Source organism: Vanessa atalanta, chromosome 1 (assembly GCF_905147765.1).
Source record: "Vanessa atalanta chromosome 1, ilVanAtal1.2, whole genome shotgun sequence".
In the NCBI taxonomy this organism is placed as follows: Eukaryota; Metazoa; Arthropoda; class Insecta; order Lepidoptera; family Nymphalidae; genus Vanessa; species Vanessa atalanta.
The window spans coordinates 314,816-338,037 of record NC_061871.1 but is presented as its reverse complement, the minus strand read 5'-3'; the positions used below and the strand labels follow the sequence as shown (position 1 = coordinate 338,037).

Below are 23,222 nucleotides of genomic sequence, written 5' to 3'. Positions count from 1 at the left end.
TTATATTTTTAAAATTAATTAAAATCTGCGTTATAAAAGTAAAGGCACGTAACGCATGACGCACACGATTTGATGGCGATCCTCGCGTTTAAATATCGGTAATGCATGCTAATAACCCATTGCTCAAATTGGCTAAGCTTTGTCAGCCTCCGGTTCTAATTGTCAAGCCCCAAGAGACATTACACAAGCAATTCCTAGATTGTCTCTTGTGTAATTTCACTCGTAATTAAGTTGCTTCGTAGGACTAGTAGTTAGATTGTATGGCTGGAAATATTGACGTTCTTAAGGTTCGAATCACGCGCGTGACGGGCTTAACATCTTAGCTACCAAGGTTGGGGGCCACTGGCGATGTAAAGAAAACTTAATATTTCTATTTCTTGTATATTTAGCATTAGTAATGCTATGCGTGGCTGTGACCATTTACCATCAGGTGGATCAAAATAGTTTATTTAAAAAAATGCTGCTTTTTTTTGTTGGAAATTACCAATGCTGAAACCCGTTGTTTCTGTGTTGATCTCGCTCCAGTTCGATTCCCGTCTAATCGGTTTATGTGTCTTAGGAATAGTGAGTCCACACGTACGGGCGCATTCATCAAACTTGACTTCACTCTAATGTCACGGTCTAAATCGGTGGGCTGTCGGAGGCGAAATTTGGCAAGTGGGACATTATTATTATTAAATTAGTCTGGTTCACTTGCAATACAAGCTATAGCTATATTCCAAAGCAACATGAGGCATAGGTTATGAAAACAATATTTGGTCAAAATCAATAAATAAAGGCGTGCTTTACTTGCTTACAAAGGATCCACTGTGAATTTATATGCATAACGTGTAGAATAAGTATACTTCAGTGTAATGAAGTAATAAATTATTTCAATGCAAGAAATGTCCTTTACGTAGCTTTGAGAGTAGCGACTCAAATACAGTGAAGGTGAGGTAATAGAGCACCGTCTGTTATCATTGCCCATTTTAGAAGAATTGTTTTTTTTTTTTAAATTGGTTTAAATCATAAATGAAAGTTGTGTTGGGACACCCGTTTGAAACGAAGTTGCTTCCGCTTATATTATGTACTAAATAATAATAGCCACAATGATATAAATTAACGACATTGGAGAATAAGATGATAAGAATTAAAATTTCAATACAAATCCCATGTGAATTAAAACAATAACAAAAAAAAATCCAAATACAACCATTTATAAAAAAAAGAGAGAGAGAAAAGGAGACAGAAATGTTGACTGGGGGGGCCATAACGCTTTTTCGTGACGTGAGGATTTTTGCCAATTTGGTCTACAAGCCACGTAAAAGAACATCGTTTCAAAAACTACTCATAAGTGTTTGCTGAAACTTAAACCGTGTGTAAGGTAGTAAAGACTTACGTAATCCAAGGTATTATCTCGGGTAACGAAACGAAATAAGAAATATCTGAAATATTTTTTCTGGTCCATATTCGTTCACATATAATCGTACCCCGAGCTGTGTCGTTTTGCTGTCACTGATAACCGATGACTTTGATTGACGAGTCTTAGTATAAGGGTCGAATGAAACTTTCAACCGTCACTCAAACTACTGCTCAGCAAAAAGTCGGATTATTTTCAATATTAAATGCTAACATTATAGGAAACGAGTGTATGTATGTTTCCTTATAACTTATATTTCATAGGAAAATATATAATTAAGCAATTAGATAGCAAAATTACTTTTAATTTATTGCAATAATCTACCGTAACAAATTAAAAATATGTGAGCTCAATACACGTACACACTTGAAGGTATATACAGAAATGCTGTACTCCAATTGGACCTAAAATTTTGACTTTTGTCGCGATAAAAGATTTGTCTGGAAATTATTGACATATGCCTATAAATATAGAAAAGAAACACAATGTATCATTTTGCATAACAAAAAAAACTTGACTCTAGGATGAGAATGAAAAATTTAGATATGATTCCAGTACTGGTTTTTGGATGCTTTCTTGGTGGAAGGGATTTGTGTAAGCCCTTCTGGGTAGGTACCACTCACTCATCATATATTCTACCGCAAAGTAGCAATTCTTAGTATTATCGTATTGTGGCTTGACGGGTGAATTGAGCTATTGTAATTACAGGCACTAGGGACATAACATGTTAACTTTCAAGGTCGGTAGCACATTGGCGATTTAAGGAATGGTTACAGCGCTAATGTCTTTAGGTGGTGGTGAACACTTAATATCAGGTGGCCCATTTTCCCGCTCGCCTTTCTTATGATATGGGTATATTATAAGAAAAATAGTTCTCTAAGGTTATTTTTTTTCCGCCGCCGAGCTCATAAATACAAATTAAACACATATTTGGTCAAATTCATGTGTTCTAATCGCTGAATCATATCAGCTCACTGTTAAACATAGTTTAGAGTAAAGTGTTGAGGGTGAAGTTGAAACAATGCAAACTCATCCTTTAACGCTTGAATGAACACAGAAGATTAATTACAGAGTCCTCCACCTGCAACAAAACTATGGGAACTTATATCATAAATCATTGAAACAAACAAACACATTTAGCGACATGACTGTGTTTCTGGATTACTGATTTATAGTTTTTGTTAAATATTTTTGTAAATAACCTTGATTTTGCTATAAAAATAAAACTTATGAAGTTTCGGCGAGCGAAGATTAATGGAATCTACAGGAATAGTTATTAAGCTCTATGCCTTGACTGACTATAAAAAAGCAGAACCAAAATTATTGAATTTAGAAATCTCAATTTTGGAATACCGAAAATCCTCTCTTAATGAATGTTGATTTTTATGACAAAAACATCCATATACAATGGATTTTTTGAAATTTTATAGTCAATGAGAATCCACAGGGGTATGAACAGCTTTGTATGAATTTAGCACGTACGATGTCGGGATGGGCAACTTCTAATCTATAACAACATAGACTCATGGTTGGGTCTAGAAGAACACAATTTTGTTCAGAAGTTTCTTATGTAACGGATATGATAACTAAGAAACATGTTGTGAAAAATCATCTCCAAAGAAGGTTATATAGGTGACAGTATATAGCAGTACGTCAGAGTCGAAGCATGAGTTTTGTGATCCTTTTAGGTTTAAGATGTTGTTATATCATTACCTAACTAATTCATCGTCTCGATCGACACCATTTTTACCCTGGTTAATCTGTTTTTTAATTTTAATTCTATTGTCATGAACTTTGATAACGAATTGATCAAAACGCTTTTATCTTAACCGACGATTGTGGCTTCAAACTCGACAAGCATTACTGAATTTTCACGTACTTAATTTGTATTTATAATTAATCTCCTGATCGGTGGTGAAGGAAAATCATGTCTTATTTCAATGAAATCCTACCACATGTGTATCTACCAACCCTCATTGGACCAGCGTGTTGGAATAAGCTCCTAATCTTCTCCTCAGAGAGACACAAGGCTTTACCCACAGCAGAAGGACATAAGTAGTTACTTTTACTTTACTATTGTTTGTCTGTATAGCTTGTAATAAATGGAAAATAAATTCATTATTTTGATCATATTTCATTAAATTATTTACAAAATCCATTAATTAAGTTCAAGCAGCGTATAATTTTCGTTACATAAGCTGCTAATTTAAAAATGTATTTCTCAGAAGAGAGAAAAATCACTGGGACATACATATATTATTCATTACACGATAGCGCCACGTCATCATTCTACCGTCGGTGATGAATGATAGATAAATTATGTATACGTCCGAGAAGGTGGAATTTGGACGTTACAAGTCAAAGAATTACGTAATGTATGGTGAATATAAAATTAATTTTAGTTTGATTATAGGAAGAGTTATTAGTTTGTCATCTTGAAGTGCAATTTTATAGGAATAACGTCGTATCTCATTCGTGAAATAACAAGCGACTTACAGTGATACGCCATTATGATACATCCTATTTTGATAATTATCATTGTCAATGTCGCATATCACATTCTGCTATTTCACGCTCGTGTCCTGCGGTGAATTTTGAGTTTCTTCTCATGATTTAATGGCATGAATATTAACATTATTTGACCTTTTTACGCAAGGCAGTCTTCCTGTCGCCAACGTTTCTTTTGAACGTTTTAAGTAACGGTTGAGGCATTTGATTGTTTCAATTGAGTTGAAAGACCCATCCACCCATAAAGGGTTAAAATGAGGTAACTATGTTCGACTATACTGGAAATATGATACTATTGCGTAATTACTTCAGTGTTACATACACATACAGGTTTCTAGTGCGTATTATAGGAATCGAAATATATATACAAAGTGTAAAAAAATACTAGTCTGTCATGGTTTTGTATTTTTTGTTTTATTAATACATTACAAATATTATTACTTTTTTATTATGTAAATTATACGTTACAAGAGAAATAAATTAGTCAGTGAGAGGATGATTAGTATAAATAGTGAGATCGTGTGATTAATTCCGCTATAACTTGTAACTTGTGCGTAGTTCGAGTTCACACCCGCGGCCGACAGGCGCACTTTGTCTTCGTTACTGTAATAACGTCTCGTAATGGACACCCGGCTTTATAGTGCAATGGACATTCGCCTCGTTCCCTATCTATGCTATAAATTGACTGGAATTTTTTATATTTTTGAAATGGAAAACTTTATGAGTCGCTCCATAAATAATAATTATAGGTATATAAAAAATATACTGACAGCCGAAAAATAAGAAAATTAGTCTTTGGTCCTCAGCTAAGGCTGACTTAAAAATCTATTTCTGTGCTAGGATAAGTTTTTTTTTTATAATATACGTAGAGGGACAGGATGATAAGTGTTCACTTCCCACGGACATCGTGTCTGTAGGAAAAATAAGCATTACTTATCTTAGTAGCTAAGATGTACTGTTTCATGTGCCTGTAAATACACTAGCTCACTCGTCCTTCAAACCCAAGCACAATAATACTAACAATTTTGCGGTAGAATTCCAATGAGGTAGTAAATCGATAGTACCTACCCAGACGGGCTTGCACAAGGCCCTCCGAGTGAAGGCTTTGAATTTATTCTCTTATTCTAATCCAGCGCGTACAAATACACACGTACCAGAATTTAATTCGAGACATTCCTCATAGTGAAATAAAACTAGTTTTTTAACGGATTTAATCGCGTATATTAATTATTTTATTTTAACATCCCGACGTTTCGAGCACTTTGCAGTGTTCGTGGTCACGGGCAGACTAAGGTGACATTTGTCTGTTCGAATTAAAAAGAAATATTATTTACAACTACCGTGACCACGAACACTGCAAAGTGCTCGAAACGTCGGGATGTTAAAATAAAATAATTAATATACGCGATTAAATCCGTTAAAAAACTAGTTTTATTTCAATGTGTAATAATCGCGAAAATCTAAGACAACATTATTCCTCATAGTATTTTCCAACGGTGAAATCGGTCTTATTCGACCAATGTTATCCAAGTTATTGGACGATTGTACGGATTTGAGTACTCTATCCTCGGTTTGTACCCAAGCTCTAAGTCTTTAGAAGCAGTTAAACTTGGAATGATAGCTGAGAAGACGAATTTTCTCAAAATTATACGTCTTTAGTTAGAATTTGGTATAATATATTTAGCAGTATAATATAAGGTTGGTAGCGTTAGCGTTTGTCTTCGTTATGACGTCGCTCTATAATTGCATCTAACGTACCCCACCGTCTAGGCTCCATAACTTATGCACTGAGCTCTTTATTATAGACGAGTCGTGCCACTACTTTTACTTGAATTTTTCACCACGATATGCTGTGGCATGAGTGCCGTCAGAGAATCTTGGATAACTAAAATTATTTTATCGTCTCAGGATTTTACCGATAACTGATGATATTTTTAAAGTGATGTATAGATTTATTTATCGGTACTTTAACAAATATAATCTTACTTGTATTTTTTTTGACAATTTTTTGTTTACAATTTATGTATTTAGTTATGTCATATACAACATTTACATCACACACACTCAAACAATTCGTAGGCGTGACTGTCACTCTGACTAATGCACGCTGATAATTCAGCGTGGAGGGGGGCGCCTTATTTGATCAATAGATATATACGTACAATTGGATAATCAAAAGAGCATTCAGCTGTATAAAGAATTTTAATGTATCAATTTCATATTACACTTTAGCAAATTCTCTCACTTATTTAATCAGATGAGAAGAAAAACCGATAAGAGAGAGATCAGGTACTGGCCCAGCTTTAGGTCATTTCTGAGGCACGTTGCTATCGCAGTTATACGGCTTAGAAATTCTTAGCAAATAATCCCAAAATGATAATTAACCTGACCCAGTAATTAAACCGCATACTATGCAGCCGTACCAGCGAAGTGTCGTCAAGAAAGTTATATGAAAGGATCTTAGATTCATGGCGTCAGGTCGTTAGTCTCCGTTACGGAAAGGCTCCGACAATTATTGTAATGCACACCACTTGTTCTACCTCGTATCTCTCTCATGAGTCTTATATAATAAGACACTTTTTAAGAGATCCGTTATTTATTTTCTGCTATTATGTGATCAATTTTAAATGCTTATTTAAATTTATTTAAAAAATCTATGTCAATAAAATATTTGTAAGATTTATTGAAAAAAATATAATAAAATAATATAAATTGTATTTCTGTATTCCACAATGGATTTACCATTAAGGAAACCACAAATTTTATTTAATGGTGTTTTGCGAAGTTAAATCTTCTGACCCAATATAGTATTAAATAAAACATACCGGGCGACTTTGTAAGGAATAAGCGAGCAACAGCAGTTCTATTATCCTTTGATCGAGCATAAAAGTAATAGATAGAGAATACATTATGCTATATTCAATTAAATTAAAAAATAATGAGTACAGAACTTAGAAACATTTACAATTATAAAGAAACAAAAACTTCTACTTTTATTTGACAATAATGGTTATTTAAATAACGACGAAAGTACTAAAAGTCTTAAGTAATTTTATCATTTTATTATTACTGTAAATCTTTTTACACGTTTTAAAATATGTAATACGTTCTTGGCTGTCGTTATAAATTTGTGAAAATGTTACGTTCTTATTTTTACGTCACGAATCAAGTGATTACTTTTTGCCTGAAGTTTTTCCAGGAATTTATCTTATAGAAAAGTCGTAGTATATTAATAACAACTAATGGAGTGTTTAGGTGCGAATGTTCTAGCACCAGCTTAATGTTCAAATTTATCATTTACAGGTCAATGACGATGCTGCCTCAAGGTACATTAAACAATACCCCATGATAGCTTCTAATGAGAAAACTTTATTATAATACATACAAAAACACGCGTAACACTCGCTGTACGTCAGCTCAGATCTTTCTTTTCTGTATATTTTAGCATAATGTATCCCTGTAAGTATTATGCGAATAATTATATTAAACTTAAATTTAAATGTTTAAGGCGACTTATAATTCTTACGAAGTCAATTATTTATCTAGACACGCGGTAGCGTGTCAGCCAAGTTCTAGTATAGCAGAACTGGCGTGCAGCACCGTGTGTAATATTACACGAACCATTTGGAGCCACTTTTGACCTCCTCATAACTCAAAAACTATTTGACATAAATGTGTCAAATTTGACTCATATATTGAGACTCGAGAGATACATATGTGTTCCAAATTTCATAAAAGCATCTCAAATGGTTATTTAGATATTAACGTCTAAAAATCGTCATTTTTATCACTGACTGACCTATAGATCAAAACTATATCCTACTTCCAGGTGACCTAGAAAGTTCAAATTTGGCATGCAGGTAGATAATTAGGCCAATATAAAGGAAAAAATCTGAAACTGGTAATTTTTTATCATTTTATTATAATTTTTCATTTATTGGGTCTCTTAGGAACACTTAATATATACTTAGTTCCTATAATCCTATAATAACTGTAATAAAAAAAATGATGTAAGAACCAGCAATCAAAACTTATGACAGCCCCAGTCTTAATGTGGATTTTAAGGTCTTCAGGTGAATAAATAACAAGTTGAATACCACCCTTAAGTTTTTTAAATCCAAATATTTCCGTTTTAGTACTTATGAGTATAGCCGACTTTCGTATTTATTACGTTATTAACTGGCATTTAGCGCACATCAATGGTGCAAAATCATTATACTTAAAAAAATAATAATAATAGGCATTTCGGTACACGGCGCGCGATGCGACGCCGGAGGAGCGGGAAAGGAGCGTTGCGATTAAACCTTAACGCGGACGTGTCTGAGCGAGTGGCAACCGCGCTCATAAGAATTATTTCAATGCATTCCGATGGAAGCTGCCTAGTCTATTCGACTGCATATTTTTTGTTTGAGTATACTAGTATACAACAATAAAATAGGTTTCGTGTGACTGTAGTAGACTATGTATATCGTAATTGGAATGATTTAAGTTTGTACTCTAGCGCTACAAACGGGGATCCTTATTGCTTGGAAGAACAGTATCGAGCAAGCATGCTGATGTCAGCAAAGGACTGGTGTATGGGTCCAATGGAAAAATAGAGAAGGTACATTGGGGACGTCGACAACAGCAATAGCGTCGGTAAAATAACGATTCAATTTAAACATAATTTAATTTCCAAACTAGAAGTCAAAACCATGTTACAGATATTAAGTAATGTACAGATATGTTCAAAGGAAACAATTATCTATTTGCTTAGCATATTCTACTACTATACACAAATCACAAGGCCTTCGCCTTGACGGTGCTCTTTTCGACATAGGCTCCTCTATATTAAGTAAAGAGCAGGCTTACGTTGGCCTCTCCAGAGTTAAAACCTTAGATGGAGTACATCTTATCAATTTAGGTCCAAGTCAAATTAAAACACAAGAGAACTCTATTGTAGAGTACAACCGTCTGCGCACGTATTACCACCCCTACTTGGCCAAATTAAGTATAAACAGAAAACGCGTAAAAAAAATCCGGACACTGAATGGGCAATTCACTCGAACATTTCAGAGGTACCTACAAGAAAAATAAGAACGTATAAAAAAAAGACAATTTTACCCCGTAAACGTAGGAAAATAGAATAGCTTAACAAAAACCATTTGGTATTAATTTTGTTATTAATAAGTACCTACTAATAATTTATATACAAAAAGTAGTGATATCCCATCAAAAACATAAATGTAAAAATGAGAGCCAAGTTAAATATTATGATATATACCGTGGTTGTTGACTTTAACGACAAAAGAAGTGAGATCTAAATTTGTGCCAAGTTAAATAGTCCTTTCTGAAATTTATTTATAACTACATAAATATCATTTCTTCTTATAACTTGGGATAATATATTGTTGCCTAAGGTCTGACTTGGCTAGTTCTTATATGCTTATAAACACAACTTGTAGTTTGTGTTTAGAATAACAAATTATAATTCAGAACATCTAATAGAATGGAGGACAGCTCAGTATTGCTTAGTTAGTATTAACGTACATTAAGAGCTGCGATGGTCCAGTCACTAGAAAACATGAATCTTAACCAGATATTGCGAGTTCATATCTAGACAAGTACCATTGAATATTTGCATGCTTAATTTGTGTTTATAATTCATTTGTAAAGGCTTAGAACTTACGAAGGCTAAAATATAATTCGTATATGGGAACTAGCCAAGTCAGACCTTAGGCAACAATATATTATCCCAAGTTATAAGAAGAAATGATATTTATGTAGTTATAAATAAATTTCAGAAAGGACTATTTAACTTGGCACAAATTTAGATCTCACTTCTTTTGTCGTTAAAGTCAACAACCAAGGTATATATCATAATATTTAACTTGGCTCTCATTTTTACATTTATGTTTTTGATGGGATACATTATAAGGGAATAATTATAATTTAATGTAACTATTTAAGTTGATATTATACCTATTACTTTGAACGCCTGGGTGAGCTAAGTTTATATTTAGAAACACGGAGGGTATGGTATGTGGAGGAAAATTAAGACAGTTAAGACATCTCAAATATAAATTCTTGATTTCTGACAATTACTCTGTATGTATTACTTTTTTTTATTATTGGACAACATCACATACTTTATTCTGTTCCCAATGTAAGTAGCTAAAGCACTTGTGTTATGGAAAATCAGAAGTAACGACGGAACAAGAAACACCCAGACCCAAGACAACATAGAAAACTTATGAACTTTTTCTACATCGACTCAGCCGGGAATCGAACTCGGGACCTCGGACTGGCGTACCCATGAAAACAAGTGTAGACACTACTCGAAAACAATGGATCTATTTTCATATTAATATATTGAGATGGTTTAGTAAATATTTACCGACAATCCTGTAGTTGATTTTCATCTCTTTTTGTGTTCACGAGTATAAAAATCCTGCATGTTTAAATAACCCACCCCATATTTTATCACAAGTATATTCAAAACATTAGTGAAGATTTACGAGCTGCTGTTGTTTGGTAAATATTATAATATTCAAATTAATAACGCTTTTGGAACATCCATGACCCGTTACGACCGAGTCGTTAGAAGACGTAAATCTTAACCGATTTAGTTTAAATCCATGGCAAGCACCACTGAATTCGTATGCTTAATTTGTTTATATTATTATTCTCGCGCTAGTTGGTGAAGGACAACATGGTGAGGAAACCAAGTGCAAGTGTAGGATGAGAATCTGCCACGTGTATCCACTATCCCTCATTGGAGCAGCTGGAAGAGTAAGAAGGTTCTAAGTCTTCCCCTTAAAAGGGAGTTTTGCCCAGCAGTGGAACAATGACTGATCCTTTATCTTAATTATAATTATATACAGCATTATTTTATTTCGGAATAGACAAAATTCCAAACATTGAAAATATATTAATTGGTGAGTCTGTCTATAGTTATCGAATTATCGACTTGGATTAACGGTTTCAAATGGTATTAAGGAACGAGTATCGAGTTTACCATGAAGTGCAAAATAAAAACCTGGAAACTGGAAACTGCGTCACTGTAGGTTTTTTTATTACATTAGGTGAACGGAAAATGGTCTACCTGGTAAGCGCCTATAAACATTAACCCAGTATAAAAGTTTAACCATTTCTTACATATACACCAAAGCGTCACCAAAGGGAACGCATATATGTAAGAATATAATATATGACGGAGTGGCGTGTCCCAGGTTGTTTTTAAAAACATGACGTCAGCAATGTCACAAATGTCAGGGTTTCGATTTGTTGACGACACGAATGTCAGGGTTGGGATTTCTATCCATCCACGAAGGTACGAAATTAAACGCAGGAAATATTCTTCTTTGATTTATTCCAAGCTGAGGAGGTCCGATCGCTTCGACGGCTCGAACAAGCCTCCCGATATCGGCGAAATTCGGCCTTTTATAACAATAATGGGTGGGGCACTATTCACTCAATATAACACCTATTTATGGACGGTAAAATATTTCAAACTAATTTAACGTCTCTACTATTTCAAAACTCTCTACTAATTCAAAAATATAATTCTTAAATACTTGATTTTCCGCCGACATATATAATGTCAATAATAGTTACATACATTTACGTGATACGCAAAACAGCAATACTTCGTATTCTGATTTAAAAGGTTAGTGAGCTAGTATAACTATAGTTACAAGAGACATAATATCTTAACGTACAAGTTAGGTGGCGTATAGGCGATGAATGCTGCTTACGATGCCATTATTTATGGCAGCGTAAGCAGTATTCAGCATTTGGCAATTTGCCAGATTTACAATTAAAAAAAAAAAACAAAACGAATGACATGAGAAATATTTTTTATTAAATAATTGTCAACAATAAAAAATTACATCAAAATAGAATTATTTTTCACACGATCAAGCCAATGCGTGTATCAAAATTGGTGATCATCGGAGCGTGTACGCAATTATTGGATCGCACTACGCTGGTCGGAGGCAGCGTCGCGGTGACGTCGCAATTGACGGCTGTTGTACTCTCATAAATATATTATACACTGAATGTGCCTCGCAGATATACCCGTGTTTAATTACTATGATAAATGTTATGTAAATTTTCATTTAAAATTCATCAGGTGCTCGGCGGTGAAGGACACATTCTGATTTTTACTAAAATCTTTTAAAGGTGTATTAACCAACATTGGAGTGGTGGAATAATCTCTAAAGCGATATGATGCCTCAAACCACAAGTGGGACATTAGCAACCTGTTACTTAATACATATTATAAACATGTACATAAATTAAATATTGTTTTTAATTTTGACGGGCCTAACTATTATAGGTGATCTAACAGGAATTTATTATTAACTAGCGACCCGCCCCCGCTTCGCACGGGTGCAATACTGATACTAAATATACTACACAATGTCTTACAACGTTCACAGTTTTTCAGTCGTTAGACAATACAAACCGCTATGTCCCTGCATTTTAAATCTGTAATATCTTCGAAATATTCATTAAAATTTCATGCTATGAAGGGCCATACTGATCTATATCAAATAGACAATGTAATTAAGGTACATAATTGGAAAGGATTAATGCTGTATTGCTTAAAATCGTTTCGAAAATAATCCATTTTTTCTCGTAAAAAGTAAAGGATAAAAAATGTTGGCTATGCCTATCAAATAGACATCACTTTTTTGGTGTACAATCTGTAGTACATTATTTTGATCTATCTCGTAGGGTTCGGTCAACGTTTGCAATACAAGAGCAAAAAATATGTTTAATTATGACAGCACTTCAGAAACCTCTAAAATTAGTAGTGTTTCTGTACTATATTGTGCATGTATTATTCATATAAACCTTCCTCTTAAATCAATATATATATTAAGAAAAACCGTATCAAAATTCGTTGTGCAATTTTAAAGATCTAAACTTACATAGGATAGGGACAGACAGCGGTAAGTGAATATTTTTTTTACTATGTAATAATATCAGCTTCATTTACATTTGCAAGTTGGACATAAAAAATATGATTTAAATTCCATTTGCAACCAAGTTATAACTGCCTGTATGAAGTTAATTCGGTTATTTTAAAATCGAATATTAATTAATAATATTAATAAAAACTTATAAGAAAATATTTCTTCTGTAAAATGTGTTTTTGAAGAATTATTATTTTTTCTAAATGAAGAAGTAAAATAACGCCATTAACATACAAATATTGGCATACTCTTTTATATAGTTTAAAATTAATCGTTTTTAAAATTTACATTTTTTTTTTACAATACATATTAACAGCTTGTAAATTTCGCACTGCTGGACAAAGGCCTCCTCTCCCTTTGAGGAGAAGGTTTGGAGCATATTCCACCACGCTGCTCCAATGCGGGTTGGTGAAATACACATTTGGCAGAATTTCGTTGTAATTAGACACATACAGGTTTCCTCACGATGTTTTCCTTCACTGCCAAGCACGAGATGAATGCCTGTGATGCCTGCCTGGGTTTGAACCCGAAATCATTGGGTAAGATGATGGCGTTCTAGCCACTGGGTCATCTCGGCTCTTTTTTTTTAATAATTGTTAAAAATTAACTATTCATTTTGCAAACTGTATATACATATATAATATATTATAGACTATTTCATTCACGACAGCTTAAAGTGTAGAAGCGATGACCAAAAATCAGGCTCCGTAACCATCTAAATCAAAGCAGTAATCTGGGCGTGAAAAGCTAGATTAATGAGCCGGAGAATCGTTGGCCTTCGCGCTCGCTACGGCTTCGACTGTCAAAACATTTACTTCGTGTTAATCCGCACTTACAATTAGAGTGACGCAATATTTTATATTCAAATATTAAATAGCATCAGAATATTAAATATGTATTAGGTTTCGATGATTTTTTTTAAAATAGAATAATTATAACACTGCATTACATATATAAATATATATATTTTTTAAAAACTTATAATTAGTTAATTAATCCCGGAGCTGCGTGTGTTTTATTTTTTTTTTAAAAAGATCGTCTAATGGCTTTAAAGTATTATTAAAAATAGAATACACTAGACTTATTAATTATATTTTGTGGTTAATGGTAGTCACCAATGCACATAATATGCATTGGCAGCACAAAATCGATACAACGCCAGTGTGCCAAGAACCCTGGAAACTGAGACGTAAGTGTCTGCAGTTATACTCACTCACTTACCCTTCCAACCGGAACACGGACTTGCACAGAGCCCTACCACCAAGTAAGTAAGTAAATTGTGGCTTCATTAAATACTTAATATTAAATATGTCAATGAGAGACAAAACATAACAGCGCTCAAGTAACAGTGTTTAAAAAGATAGCATTAAAAACAATCAGGTCCCGTAACACCCTATGGAATTATAACAGTACATCATTCATTCATTCTTTCGGGAGCAGAAAGAACGAAAACAAAACCCGCCCGGCCGTGACACGCATTAATCTTGCCCGTGACGACTGGATTAGGGTATACCGTTTTCCTGCTACGTGCGCGGAGATCAGTGTGAATGATGTTGCTCTGATACTAGTGGTAATACTCGTCTGACAAGATGACGGATGGTCTTGTTTCTAAATCGAATGGAGCGAAGGATATATTATGTCTTAATACTGAGGTGGTCATTAAGATTATATCATTACTATAAGCTGTACGAGCTTCTTTTACTTAGTGTATGTGCCTCTTTAGGTAGGTAACACGCAGCCATGACATTATACATTATAGCTATGCCCGCGACTTCGTGCGCTTTTAGATTTTACAAAAAAGTTAAGGTTTTAGCCTAAGTTACTCCTTATTACATCAGCTATCTGCCAGTGAAAGTCCCGTTAAAATCGGTCCAGCCGTTCTAGAGATTAGCCGCAAAAAACAGACAGATAGACAAAAATTAAACAAAATGTTATTTTGGTATAAGTAACGTGTATAAAATAATGCATATGCATTTAGTAAAAAGGGGTTTTTTTAATATTACAGACACTCCAATTTTATTATATGTATAGATGGGTCTGTTGAGTCTGTGCAAATACATAAGGGACGAAAAATCTTAGTTCCCGAGGTTGGTGACGCATTGTATATATGGGGAATGATTAATACATCTTACTGTCCTACTGTATATGGGCTGTAGGAACCAATTACTGCCCGTCCGCTTACACATTTTAAGAAAAAAATAATCAAAACATCTATTCTTTAGAGTTTATTTATTGTGCTAATGCATGTAAATTTTAATTGATATCGTAACCCAAGAAATTTAAATTATAATTTGGAGCTCCATTTTAAATATAAGAATTATGACACAATATTTGGGTTTGAACCCGAAACCCGGGCAGGCACCACTGAATTTTCATGTGCTTAATTTGTGTTTATAATTCAACTCATGCTCAGCGGTGAAGGAAAACATCGTGAGGAAACCTGCATGTGTCTAATTTCAATGAAATTCTGCCACATGTGTATTCCACCAACCCGCATTGGAGCAGCGTGCTGAAATATGCTCCAAACCTTCTCCTCAAGGGAGAGGAGGCCTTTAGCCCAGCAGTGGGAAATTTACAGGCTGCCAATGAAAAATGCTAATGACAAAATATAAGAATTATGTGCCGTACTAGTAAGATATATATAATACCGTGACTTCTCCAGTCAGTTCAAAGTTATCATGCATCCGTTATAGTTTATGTATATGCAACTCATTATACGACACATAAAATATCGTTATATTATAACATATTATACTCAATATACTTATAAAACAAACTTATAATAAGGTTCGTAGTATATTATATTAAACAACATATATCTACGGAGATGCGATAAAAATTACGCGAGCTGCTCTATAATATTCCTTATTTCTTTCAATTTACATATTATTTTTGTTTGCCCGTATTTTACATCGCAAATTGATAAAATACAGAACGCTACAGTGGGCTTTCGTTTCATATTATAGAACATACATTTGATATATCGCTCATAACGCTCAATTAAACTTGTTAAAACGGCATTGATCGTGACGAAAACATTAATTATAGCGGTACTTAGTGTAAGCAACAATCCCTTTCGCCATCGTCACTTCTGGCAAATGCTTTCTCGCCTTTTATCAAAGCTTAGTAGCATAGTTAAATAATAATCTTTCCTATAAACACCTTCTAAGAATAATTGTTACCAGATTCGACATATATAATAATTTCGTACAGTTTCTGCGTAACGATTATTAAGGATTAGCGAGGCATTAGATGAGATTAATCTCCTTATCTATGAAGGATTAACATCAGATGTTCGTGAGAATAACAAGGATTTAGAGCTTATAATGTGATCCTCAAAAGCGGATTGTAATATGAATCGATAGAATTAAAAAAGTAAATTATTTGTTGATATAAGGACAATGAGAATATAAATAATATAACCTGAGAAAATTAGGGTGGGTTATCCTAGTAAATATTCAACTATATATATCAAATTTCAATGAACCAACATTGTAGGACGACCTCCAGCATGTCGCACACGTGTGCATACATTGGACAGACTAAAACTATTATAGTGCAATTTAAAATTCATCCTTCGCTTACGCCTATTATATTTTTACCTATTATACCTACCTACCTACTTATTATACCTATTATATTCTTACGGCTTAGTGCTATAACACTGCATGATAAGGAATTGGCTTTTCTCAGTGAATTGATTTCCACCATCGTAATGATTGAAGCGCTTAATATAATTTTTCAGTATTGATAGAATTACACTAAATAAAAAAAATTAAAGCGACACCAACGGTTTTAGATAGAGCTATGAGTATATGATTATCTGCCGTAGCCACTTTTTTCATGTAATTATTAGGCGGACGGAAAAATGTGCCATCTGATGGTGATCATCACATCTCAGATACATCACATAAAAATTGGTGCTGAAATGATAAACCATTCCCTACATTGCCGAAGCACCACCAAGCCTGGGAATTAAGTTGATGTGGCTGGTGCCTGTAGTCACTCACTCACACTGCCATTCAAAATCAAAATCAAAATATACTTTATTCAAGTAGGCTTTTACAAGCACTTTTGTATCGTCATTTAACAAACTATATTAAGTAAAGCTACCACCGGTTCGGAATGTAAGTTCTATCGAGAAGAACAAGCAAGAAACTCAGTAGTTACTCTTTTTCAACATCTAAAAATACACTAATGTTAGTTAAATACAATTATATATGTATGTAATATATCCTGCCTGGAAGTCAACAAGTATTAACTCCACGCTTTTTTATCATCTGTAGAATCTTGTATTGAATAATGTGTCTTCATTACCAATGTATTTTTACAAATGAATTGAAATTATGAAACTGTATTGTTAAAAGTAGAACATTCAAACTGGAAGAGAATAAAATTAAGTTTTTTTTTTATAAATAATAAGGACGTGCTTCCTACCTAGGTGGGCTTGCCACCAAGTTGTCGTAAACGTACTAGGTTAATGTCGAATTCAATTAAATATAAATCGAATGTAGTAACCGATTGCATTTTAGACTGGGTTGAAATGATTGTTATTGTTGCCTAATTCTAATGCCTATTGTTCTGTCAATAAATGCACCCTATCGCTTGCAAAGGAAAATGTTATTGTATTTAAATCAGGAAGTCAGTTAATAGTTTCAAGAACTTTATAAAATGTAATGAGTTACTGTTTATTTCATAACCCTTCGTACCTACATATATATATTGTTATATTGCAAAAAACATGTTAAAACGCGTAGCGTCGTTATATTAAAAACATTTTGAGAATAGATAGCTTGTATAAAAGACACGTGTCTTATTGGAAGAGACGAACATCAACAACAACTATTAATCTTCAACGTATCTTGTAAGAGAACCGAGATGGCCCAGTGGTTAAAACGCGTGCATCTTAACCGATGATTCCGGGATCGAACCAAGGCAAGCACCACTGAATTTTCATATGCTTAATTTGTGTTTAATTCATCTCGTGCTCGGCGGTGAAGGAAATCATAGTGAGGAAACTTGCATGTGTCTATATTCCACGAAATTTTGCATCCACCAACCCGTATTGATGCACCCTGGTGGAATATGCTCCAAACCTTCTCCTAAAAGGGAGACGAGGGCTTAGCCAAGCAGTGGGAAATTTACAGACTGTTAATGTAATGTCTACGTATGTATCTTGTAAAACTTGTATACCCATACCTACAGTCACTAGCGCGTCATTACCCTGTCTCAAAGTTACCTGAAGCGATAAGATCGTCTTTCGTAACATCATTATTATTTTATTTGTTTTCATCGTACCTGTTTTGTTTTAGTGCGCGTTCAATCGTCACATTATATAATTATCGTCTTAACTTTGGAAAGTATGGATTAAAGTCGTTTTAATTGCTTGTAAGACTTAAGATTTACTTAGGTAGAGTTATCATATATTCCAGCGCCAACAATAACACTCAGTGTAGTTGTGTTCTGGTTTCGAGAGTTTGTGAGCCAATGTTGCGACAAGTACGAGGGACATAACGTCTTAGTTCCCTAGGTATTTGGTGTTGTAAATAAGAGCTAATATTTCTTACGGCTTCAATGTATATGAGTGATGATGACCACTTACTATTAGAAGGCTCATTTTAATGTCTGCCAAGCAATTTAAAAATAACAACAGAGGATAGTTATGAATAAAATGTATCCTTATTTTTTTTATTTTTATGTTATAGGTGGCAAACGAGCAGGAGTCTCACCTGATGGAAAGTAACTACCACCGCCCATGGACATCTGCAACACCGGGGGCTTGCAGGTGCGTCCCGGTTTTTAATTTTATTTTACTATTGTCTAATATTTTATCTGATGTGTGATAAATTTTTCAATAAGAATCATAAAAGTGTCTCTCCAGCGGGAGTCATCAATCAGTTGCAATTGATATCTACTATCAAGTCTTGATCTTGTATTGCGAAATATATATTTTTATAAATTCTACAATTTAGACTAGCCAATAATACTAAAAGTTATTTAAAAAAGGGTTGTAAAACAAATATTTTTCAATACAGGTACATATTTGAACTTATAAATTGAATTCTTACCTTAGTCCAGGCACATCTGAAACGGGTACACCGTCTTCAGTGAGCCAAGTGATGGTGGGCGCGGGAGTGCCGTGAGCGGCGCATGACACACTGGCACCGGTGCTATTGGAGAACGACAGTCGGGGTGGTGGCTCCATGAGGAAGATTAACTGACTGCTCGCGTGGGAAGCTGAAACAAATACCTTAAAGTTAACACATGACTTAGCCCTGACAAGGTAAACTATAAAGGGAATTTAAAATTAAATGACTTAATACGACTTCTTTGTTACCATTAGCATAGACAAAATAATGTTGTTTGAGAATATTAAACGTAGCCATCAGTGAGCCGTTAGAAATTTTGTATCGTCTGGTTGTAGCGCTCGTAGCGTGTAGCTATCATCGTAGAAATTCAATAAACGGCGTAGTCTATATACCTACGCTTCTGTAAGATGTAAATTATATTTGATCGACTACAAAAAGGAGGACGTCGTAATATGGTCGCGAAGTATTTTAATGTATTTTCACTGATCACACGATAACTACTGCACTGATTTAGATGATGATTTTTTTTTCTATTGAGGTAGTACTATTCTATTGAGGTTAGATTAAGGATAATATATGTTTTTAATGGATTTTATTTTATTTCTCAAGAAAATGACAATCGGTTTTCTGTAAACGTTTCTGTAAAATATTGAGATTAGCTTTGCCACTTATAAAATTTATATATCATGTTGAAAAACATTGATGAATAGGTGTTTTACTAAAAAAAAATATATATGTAGATGATAAAAAGCGTGGAGATGGCATACGTTCGTTTTTCATACAGGGTAAGTGATAACTCAATCGCATTTAATTACTTAAATAATTCAAACCTCGGTAAACGATAAATAATTAGTTTATTAAATAGTAGTTAGACCCGACAGTCTAACTAAAAAAACGGCAAATGGAATTTAGTATCCAAACCGATGGTAACTTTGAAAGTAAATTAATATACTTTATTCAAGTAGATTCTTGAGAGAAAGTAAACTACATGAATGAAGTATATTTAAATTTGATTTTGTTACATTCCTTACAAATAAAGTCAAAAGTATCTTTAGTTTGGCATTAACTTTAGACATTTGTAGTTTATTTAAAAAAAAAACCTAATTGAGTTATTTGGCAACTTCCGCTATAATTCATGAAGTTCGTTTAACTTGTTAATGTTTCTTGTATTTTATGATTGTTTTTCTTAATGTAAATGTCAAACGAATTAATCCATATAAGAACATGTACATACGAATAAATTGTATAATTTTGTCTCGATAACGACTTCGGCAAACGACACAAAAACAATTTCACACGTCGACAAGCATGCGAATTGACACGAATCGCTCAAAGGCCATGATGTTTAATTACTAATATCATTTTATCGACTAATTCTCAACGAAGTATGAAATTACATTAAGTAAAATCATATTAAACTTTTAAACAGCCATTAAAATATTTAATGATTTATTATGTTTGATAATTATATTTCAATACTTCAATGATTGTAATGTAATATTTAACTAACACGTTAAAAGCAATTGTCAATGATACGAGTAGCTTGAAGAGAACTCGAAACTAACTCGAGCTTAAGTTCTAAGTAACTGTCTGTCGCGCAGTTATCGTCATAACTTTTACAATGTCGTCTACGTCCGTCGTTACTTGGAAGTTAGTACGTTCGTACTGGACAGATATTTACGTCTGGGACTGAGTCAGTTTAAAATTATCCTTATTAAATAACTATAAAGAGGGTACTGCATTAATTTATAATTTACTAAATACTGTCTGAGTATCTCGAGCCCGTTAGACGGATGGGATGATAAGTTGTTAAGCCTTAAAGACCTTTAGATTATCACTTTTGATAAAGTTAGGTTATAGCGAGAAATAAAGTTGAACCAACGGCTCTGCGTGTCGATATAAGTTCTTTAATACAATAATTTATCGAAGTATTATTTTTTTGTAATCAACCTTGAAGGAATTTACACTATTAAATAATTATCACTTTATAAGTTTTTTTATATATTATTTCATTAAAATTAGATACATAGCGGTTTCTTCGAGATATTTTCCTTCACCGCCGAACCCGAGGTGAATTATAAACATAAATTACACATGAAAATTCAACGGTGATCGCCTGAGTTTGAACCCGCAATCATCTGTTAAGATTCACTCGTTCAAACCACTGGGCCACCTCGGCGGGTAAATATTTAATATTTTTTTTTATAATACCATTATATTTGTTAATCCAAGTTCCACGTTTTAGCAAAGAATTTGGTTGATTGTTGCTTATTTACATACATTTGAACCTGGGCAGTAATATCGTCGTGTACGTCATCTCAAGGCAATATAAGAAATGGTACATATTACATACGTTACTAATGTCTTTGGGCTTATGATCAGCTGGATTAGATACCAAACCGCTTATCGGTGCCATTAAAAAAAGTACAATGTCCTTATGCCAAGGAAAACTTTCGCAACTTTTAAAAGCAAAGAGTTCCCCGAACAAAATAATATTAATTGTTAAGATTTCTTTATGAACACATTTAATCTAAGTATAACACATACTTGGAAGAATACTAGTAAGTTATAGAATTTTTTTAGTCATATATAGTTTCAGAAAACATTCCACCGAGAAAATGTAATTGTACTTATATAACCAAAAGTATAAACTTGTAAGCGAAATTATTGATTTAATTCTTTGCGGTACTTGAGCTGACGTTTGTTTTTAAAACAAGTATTAACACTAAGAATTAAGTATAACCTTTGAAAGTCGTGAAATAGCGTGCCAACACACGACACGGGTCGGCCCACTAATTCCTAAGAGACATTATTAAAATTCCAGAAGGCTGCTTTGTCCCGAATTAATTGTTCCGACCCGTTCCGACCGGTCCCGCCTCGACCGCTTTTGATGTTGCCACTCTATAAACTAAGTTTGTGATCTCGAATGAATGAGATTAAATTGTTTAACCGTCCTTGTTATTATATATTTACGAGTAGATGGTTAATCTCCTAAGGATATTCCCCTTTTCATACAGATTATGGTGGACAACATCAGTAACGAGCGTTTTATTGATGTTTTGTGGAGAAGAAATTGTTTGGTTACGTCACGATTAGCAATGACTATAGATGGGAAACTGTATTATTATGTTTACACAAGCTAATAGAAATATGTATAATGATTATTTTTATTTATTTCATATATTATTTAAACAGTTAGGAGATGATTTGCTTTATCTTTAAAAAAAAATTCCGCTCTCTATGTCGTCGTTATCAATGGGTATTATAACATGTCGTGTAATTTTATTATTATTAAAATAAATATCAGCATCAAGTATGTTTTTTTTTTAAGGTTGCTGTTTTTTTATCCAAGTATGCACAGAGTATTTATTTCGATATGAAAGTAGGTTAAGAAAGATCAATCTGGTTCTGGGTAAATTCCACATCCATTGACGACTTCGATTATAGAATAGTGGTGGATTACAAACGTAAAGAAATATATTTAATAAAGACAATAAACATCTCTTCGACTCAAACCGATGTATGTGTAAAATATTTGTAAGGCCTATCGAGAGAATTCTAGAATTTATATATTTTCAGTGTACATGTTGTAAAGCTTAATAAATAAAGTCTTGTGTATAGCACCTGAAAATAATAAAAATTAATTGTATCCAAGTTGTATGAGATCTTTCTTTTATGGGCGGGAGACGTCGCAGTTGAGTGCTTCCTAAGCTATAAGGGCGGGCGTAATTTCGTTTTATTAAGTCCTGAGCCATCATACGGGATATTAGGTTGACATTTTACCGGGTAGATAGATACATCGTAACGAGTTACATGTCTTTCGTTATTATACTGTGTCGCTTAAGGTTGTGTTTGACGTTTTTTTTTATACTTTTTATTATTATACTAGCGACCCTCCCCAGCTTTGCACGGATACAATGCTGATACTAAATATACTACAGAATGTCTTATAACGTTCACAGTTTTTCAGTCTTTAGATAACACAAACCGCTATGTCCCTGCGTTTTCAATCTGTAATATCTTCGAAAATATTTATTTATAAATAAATATTAGTATATGCTGTAAAGGCCCATATTGATTTTTATTAAATGCAAAATGTATTTAAGGTACTTAATTCGATAAGGATTAATGCTGTATTGCTTAAAAACGCTTGGAAAATAAGCCATTATTTTTCGTAAAAAGTAAACGATAAAAGATGGTTAATGTGAGTTATACCTAAGAGATAGGCATATACCATCAGGGGCTTTTTTGAAAACCTTTTTA

At 33.6% G+C, this 23,222-nt stretch overlaps 1 protein-coding gene across 1 annotated transcript in view; it reads right to left on the bottom strand.

Annotated features, from left to right (window-relative positions):
- Positions 1–23,222, bottom strand: part of LOC125077180 (Down syndrome cell adhesion molecule-like protein Dscam2) — a 187,307-nt gene that overhangs the window by 63,966 nt on the left and 100,119 nt on the right. Inside the window, exon 2 of the mRNA XM_047689025.1 lies at positions 18,939–19,107. Within this exon, the coding sequence (XP_047544981.1) occupies positions 18,939–19,107 (169 nt within the window). The remainder of the gene's footprint in view (positions 1–18,938; positions 19,108–23,222) is intronic.